This window comes from Arachis hypogaea, chromosome 11 (genome assembly GCF_003086295.3).
Source record: "Arachis hypogaea cultivar Tifrunner chromosome 11, arahy.Tifrunner.gnm2.J5K5, whole genome shotgun sequence".
NCBI lineage: Eukaryota > Viridiplantae > Streptophyta > Magnoliopsida > Fabales > Fabaceae > Arachis > Arachis hypogaea.
The window spans coordinates 127,105,423-127,112,277 of NC_092046.1; the positions used below are offsets into that span (position 1 = coordinate 127,105,423).

The 6,855-nt window shown below is 38.5% G+C and overlaps 1 protein-coding gene across 1 annotated transcript; it reads left to right on the forward strand.

The window, feature by feature from the left end:
- Nucleotides 1–1,247: 1,247 nt before the first annotated feature.
- LOC140176396 (uncharacterized) lies at nt 1,248–6,308 on the forward strand. The gene is made up of 3 exons (XM_072207251.1): nt 1,248–1,985; nt 2,070–2,169; nt 6,093–6,308. Exon 1 carries the CDS (start codon nt 1,506–1,508, stop codon nt 1,899–1,901), a length of 396 nt encoding a protein of 131 aa, XP_072063352.1. The 5' UTR covers nt 1,248–1,505; the 3' UTR covers nt 1,902–1,985; nt 2,070–2,169; nt 6,093–6,308.
- The last annotated feature ends 547 nt before the right edge of the window (nt 6,309–6,855 follow it).

Genomic DNA, 6,855 nt, shown 5'->3' on the forward strand with positions numbered 1-6,855 from the left:
CAATTAAATTGTGTCTAGCAAACTTCATTGCTTGAGTATCCTTGTTTATCTAGAATTGGATACATTTTCTCAAATCGATGAGTATTAACTTTGACAATTGTCTCTCCTTTCTAAATCTTGTATCCTTCTGAGTAGACTCGAGAATTGTTTTGTCATCACGTGCGACTTATAGACGTAGTAACGTGATGCGTTAGTTCTTTAAGACGTGATGTGTGTATATGGAAGGCGAAACGGTAGGTGTACAACGTTATGAGCTGTGGGTGTTTTGTTTCTTGCAAACGAGTTTGCGGGTGTTAGGCTTATGATTGGCTATGAGGTTGTAAAATGATTGGTGGAGTTAGGAAATTGAAGTTCTGAAGTGGGAACAAGATTTATCAGCGAACGTTATGCCGCTGTTTAAATACCAACATGCCTTGCAGCCTTTTACCACATTTATTACCACTTGCCTTGTGAACGCCTATTTTGATTTGCACCCTATTTTGGCACCTCAAGTGTTTGTAAAGCCTTGAGATCATATGACCTTGTGCATTGAGCCCATCTTGTAACGTTTGCTTTACAAGCACACTCATACTTTTGTATCTTTATGCATACGACCACCCAAGTATTTGGAAACCGTATATATGTTTATATTTTAAGATATTTTTGCTTCTTCCTTAAATATGTTCAAAGGTGAACTGTTATGAAATTTCTTTCGTTTTGTATCAATTTTCGAGGACGAAAAATTTTATAAGGTGTGTTGAATGTAAGACCCAGAACCTTTGAAAAGTCTTATTATGATCAAGTCTCAAATCATATAGTTATTTATAACCTTAATTTCAGAAATCATTTTATTAAAGATAATTAAGGCAAGTTTTGATTTATTGGATTTGAGATAAGTTATGATTATTATCCAATTTTATAGTTATTGGATTATTTTCTATATTTAAAATATAAGGTTGATAGTTATGAAATAATAAGGATTTCTATATGGTTTGGATTAAATAATTAATATTTTAAATATTAATACTGCTATTTTGGAAAATGAAGAAATTAAGTATATTATCTCTAATTATTTGATTTGGGCATTTTATTGAAAGTAATTTGTAAAAATTGATGAGCAAATAATATTTTCTATATACATCTAGTGTTAGATTTAATTTGGGGTTCAATTACCATATTATCCCCAATTTTAAGTGAAATTACTAAAATGCACATAACCCTGATTTTTGAAAATGAAACCCTAACCCAAAAAACCCTAACCCGTTATCGTTTCCCATCAGAAGCTGCAGCAGCAGCCGCAAGCCCCTTTCTCCCCCCCCCCAAAACGAAAAAGCACACAGATAAAACAGGGGAGGAGAACTTCTGAGAGAGCTGAGGGAAAGAGAGGGGGCTTCACCCACGCCGCCATCGTCCTCACTACAACTCACCACGAGCCGCCGATCGCGCTCCAGTTCAGCCGCCACCGCCGCACCATCGGCGCCGTCGCCAGGGAGAGCGGAACCGAGGAGAGGGTTGGTCCGCGAGTGATGGCTGTCGCGGGCTTGGGGGCCGCCGCGCCTTCGTCGCAACCGCGCCCACGCCGTGTCGCTGCCGTCGCCCTCCCTACATCGCCGCCATCGAGCTCGCGAGCGTGGAGGAGGCACAGCGCCGCTGGTTTCGTCGGGTTTCCACCGTCGAACCCATCCCTACCACCGCTGCTGACCACACGCACAAAGAGAGAGGGTGCGCAAAAAAGGAGCCGCTGCGGGGTTGCCGTCGCCGCCGTGAGGCTGGGCTCGCCGCTGTGGAGAGTTGCCGCCTTCCTCCACCATCACCGAAGATCCATCACCGGAGCTGCTGGGCTCACCATATGCTACTGTTGTGTCGCCGGAACTGTCCTGGGGTTTTGCCACTCATTCAGATTCTGCTCTGTTTTGGGTTAGTGATGTTGCTATTGTTTTGGCCGCTGGAAAACCTCGATGGCGCCACCTCTGCTGTCGAAAATAGCCGCTGAGTCTTCTATGATGGTAAGCTCTAACCCTGCTTCAGCTTCTTTACCTGTTAATTTCTCCATGGGCCATGAGAGTTGTTGCTAAGGCTGGTTGTGTCAGGAATTTACCGCGAGTTACCATCGTTCTGGTCACCGGTTGTGAAGTTGGTGTTGCTGGAATCCACCACTGGTGCAGCCGCTACTTGGTTCCCTCGAGTTCGGTAAGCGTTTTGTTTGGAAGAGTCCTTTAATCGCTGTTTTATTATCATACACTGACGTTTTGCGGCGTTAATTGCTATATGATTGAGTTTCGGTTGTTGTATGTTGCGATTAGAGTTGTTGAGACTGTTGCGAAAGTGGCTTGGAACCGAGGTTTTGGTTGCCAGGATTTCGATTGTTGATTTCGGGTTGAGGCGGAAAGGACTCTGTGAGGCGTTTGGGTTATGGAATTGCGTTTTGATGTAGGGGCGATTTCCGAAAACTATAGTTTATTATTGGAATTATTACATATGGGTACTGATGTGAGGATGTGTATTTGGTGATTGTATCTGTCCTATGTATTGTTTAGTTGTTTTGTATGATTATGGGTGTTTGTTTGACTGGACTGTTGTGTGGTTTCGTGAAACGAAATGCTTTTGAAGTTGATTCTTTTAAAGCTTTGAGATCGAGTTTAATTCGTTGGAAATCGATTTGAGTTGAATGGATTTTCTTGAGAATGTGAAAAATAGAATACACTCTTGAATTCAGCCTGGCTTGCTTTAATGATCTGGTTTGATAAATGACTGTTGCTGAACCGTCTCTTTAAAGCATTAGAAATGAGTTTATTCGGCTGATAATGATTTGATTTTTGAAATGGTTTCCTTAAGATATGGGATTGAGATGACTGTTGGATTTGGCTTGCCTTGAATTGATTTTGGATTTTGGGCTATTGAAAAGGATTGTGGAATGGTTTTGTTGGGACCCGAACCGTGTGGCAAAGTCCAAGTTTTAGGGGAGATGCTGCCGGAATTTCTATAAAATCCGAGTCTTTATTGAAATGTTGTTTGGAAAAATGATGAGTTAAAGACTTCTACTATTTTATTTGAATTATCAAGAAAAGGATGATTCATGCTTTTGAAATGAATTATTAAAGAGGAAATTGTGATTTAGTCTTGCTTCGTAAGAAAGGCATTGTATCTCTTTCAGGAGAAAGTTATTTAGATGAAACTTATGTTTTAAAGCTGTTTTAAATGTGACAAGGGCAATGCCTTTGAATTTAACTTGAGGGTTTCAATTAGAGGAGTTTCAGTGACTTTGAAAGAACCTGGATGTCTATTGACAAGTTTCATTTTGAAATGTTTTGAGAAATGTTTTAAGTACTCTTTAAATTCTGAATTCTTGCAAGACTAAAACAATTTTTGAACAATTGAAACGCTTTAGAATTTATCATGGAGGTTGAAGTTGGTTTTGCCTAAGTAAAGGAAACGGCTTTGAAGGAAGTAAATGATTACGTGACTCGGTTTGGCTTAGATCTTATTTTATTACTCAAATCGAAAAGCCAAGGTTTTAATGATTTTAAATGAATTTGGTTAAATGAGTTATGCTATTCTCCCCTAAAGACTTGAGACTCTGCCAAGGAACTTTTATTATAAAATCCCATTGTTGGATGGGTGATTTCGAATGTTTCAAAAGGAATCTTTAACTTTCCATGGTTTTGGAAGTTTTGGAAAGAGGAAGCCGAGAGTGGCTTGTTTTAAAAAGGAAATTTTCCTTGAGTAAAAGTGGTGTATGAGCCTGAGATAATTTGAGAATGAGATCTTTAAAGCCAAGGCTGAAAAGAGTTGAAACTTGATTTCAAAGTGAAATGAATTGAAAAAATGATTTTATGGCTTAAATGCCGATTTCATGAATTTGATGATTTTGAATGTGGAAGTGTTGTTTTGTTGTGAGCCGGAATGGCTGTGTATGATTATGAATATTGGCTGGTTCTGGATTGAACTGTGAGCCGGATGGCTGAGATGGATGTTGATCCATGATTGAGAATGAAAGCATTTATGCTGAGATATTGATAAGTTGTGATGTTGCACTTCCACTATCGGAGATAAGAGTTTCCCTGGGAGGAAGCAGTGGCTAGCCACCACGTGCTCCAGGTTGAGACTCGAAGCTCTTTTTACCCTATGTCGTCAGGGTGGTCGGGCACTGTGAAATTCCCGGACGAGCTCACCCCCATAAATATTCACCAGTGAGGGTGATGGATATGGATCATGATTATGATCAAGTTTATATTGAGTATAACTCGAGTTGGGGAGACACGACAGAGGGACAGTCCAATGGTTAGCTACCAGGACTTGTCGGGTTGGCTCTATAACCGACAGATGATATCATCAACCACTAGGGACAGGCATGCATCATATGCATTTATGTGACATTGGTTGGGTGTGCATATTATACTTGGTTTGCGTATGTGATTAATTGCTAACTGTTCTACTTGTAATAACTGTTTGTTTGTGCTTGAACTTCCTATCTGTGTTTGCATCTGGGACTCTGTTGGATTGTGGTGATTGGTTGTTGGATTGGATTGTTTGGGCCTAGGGCCGTGGTTGAATTGAAATGGACTGATGGTTGGCTTTCGGTTTTGTGTTTTTGGTTTGGAAAAATATGAAAGGCTATTTTGGTTCAACATAGATAAACCTTTTTGAAAGGCTTTTGATGTTTTTGAGAATTGAACGGTTCCTCTTTCAGAAAAGATTTCCGACTTTACTTTTATTGAAAACTGTTGTTTTTGAAAAGAGGCATAAGACAGTTATTAATCACTGGTACGGTTTATCTTCACGTATCCTATTACAGTAATTCCCAAAAACCCTCTACTGAGAACCCTTTCGAGGATGATGTTCTCACCCCCCTATATTTTTCCCCTTTCAGGATATGGGCGCAGAAGTTACGAAGAGCTTATTTAATTGTTGTTGAGATGCTCTGTATTGCTTTAGATTATTTATTATACCCTCGCCTTTATCTTGATATATTTTGTCAGAGGGATAGGGATCGTATTGGTTAATGCTTTTAATATTATTTATTTATATATATATATATATATATATATATATATATATATGGATGTACTCTTTATGGGTTTTGTATGTTGTATGGTATCTATAGATGTACGTTATCGAATGAAAGTATTTTTGGATCGGTATTGCGGTTTTAAAGTTTCAAACAGGCTCATATTTTAGTATTAAATAGTATAAGTGTCGTCGTAATGTTCGAGCTATCAAAGTCGTGCAGCCGGAAGCGTGAGCTTTGGTAGTTAGGGTGTTACAATCCACTTGCTCCGGATAAGAGTTTGAGACATCGGGTAAGATGCAAGGGTTGACTTCTATCACTGCTTGCTCCGGGTTGAGAACTGTAACACCACCTGGGTAAGAGGCAGTGTGAAGTTGTCCCCTGTTCCGGGTACACGGGTAAGATGCAAGTGTTGAGGCGAGGTCCCACTTGCTCTGTGTTTGGTGTTTTATCCAATGGTTAGCTACCAGGACATGTCGGGTTGGCTGTATAACCGACAGATGAGCTCATTAGCCATAGTACAGGCATGCATCATATGCATTTGTATGCATCATATGCATTTGTATACTTTGCTTGAGTTTGAATTTGCTTTGGTTTGCTTAATTGTTAAACTGTTATTAACTGCTACCTGAGCTATTTGCTATAACTGCTATCTAAACATGTGCTTTCCTTGTCTTTGCCTGTGTTTGTTCTGGTGTGCTACTTCTGAGATTGAGTTTTGGTGCTGAATTGATGATTGTGTTGGTTGATTTCGTGGTTGGTTTTTTGACTGAGGTTTTAGTTAAGTATGAAAAATCAAGTTGGTTCAGCATAGACTTAATGAACCTATGCTTGGAACAGGTTGATCATTCATACAGTCTAAGAAACTGATTAAGATTTTCTTATAAGAAAAGAAAGGTTTTGGATTTCTGGATATTTAAATATTGATTTTCAAATAGGGTTTTTGAATGACTAGTCGTTGTTTTTTAAAAGATTCATAGGACGAACGATAATCACTGAGCTTGAAGATAGATTTCTATTTAAATATCTTATTATGACAATTCTAAAACTACGTGGTAAGACCGTGTGGTTAGGTTCTCACCTCTCTACAACTTTATCTTTTCAGGAAATGGAGGAAGAAGCTTACGAAGAGGTTCATTGCATTTTGCTTATACAATGTTTTAGTTTAGATATTATTCTTCCCTCGCCATTAATAATATTGTTGTAAGAGGGATAGGAAACCTGTTTGTAATAAAATGCATGTATGTTTATTTGTAAATACTTGTATAAGGAGTCTAGTACGTATATATGTATATGAGTAATGTGATTGAGTTCTAGTTTATTTGCTTGTTTGTTATTTTTTTACTTAAAAGTATTTCTTTTTATTTTTCAAAGAAATTAGCGATATGGTTTCGAGTAAAAGGCTCATATTTTATTATTGAGTATATGAAGTCATCGTAATACTACTTGCTATCAGAGTGGCACAGCCGGAAGCGTGACATTCTGATAGTGAGGGTGTTACACCAAACCTATGGGCACTCCCATGCATCCAAACTCTCGGTTAGATAAGGATGAAACTGAAAAAGATATTGATGAAACTAGGTATAAGGCATGATAGGTTCTCTCATGTATCTTACATCCTCTAGACCTGATATTGTGCAAAGTGTTGGGGTTTATTCTAGATTCTAATCACAACCTAAAGAATAACATTTTTCTGCAGTAAAAAGAATCATTAGATATGTACATGGCACATCTAACTATGGTTTATGGTATCCTAGGTCTGATAAATTTTTTTGCAGTTAGTTATTGTGATGCAACTTTGCTGGAGACAGAATTGATAGAAGAAGTACTTCTAGTATATGCTGTTTTTTAGGCAGTTCATTAAATGT

What these genes read in the sequence shown, in the direction of transcription:
- LOC140176396 (XM_072207251.1), top strand. Translation starts at nt 1,506, where the DNA reads ATGGCTGTCGCGGGCTTGGGGGCCGCCGCGCCTTCGTCGCAACCGCGC.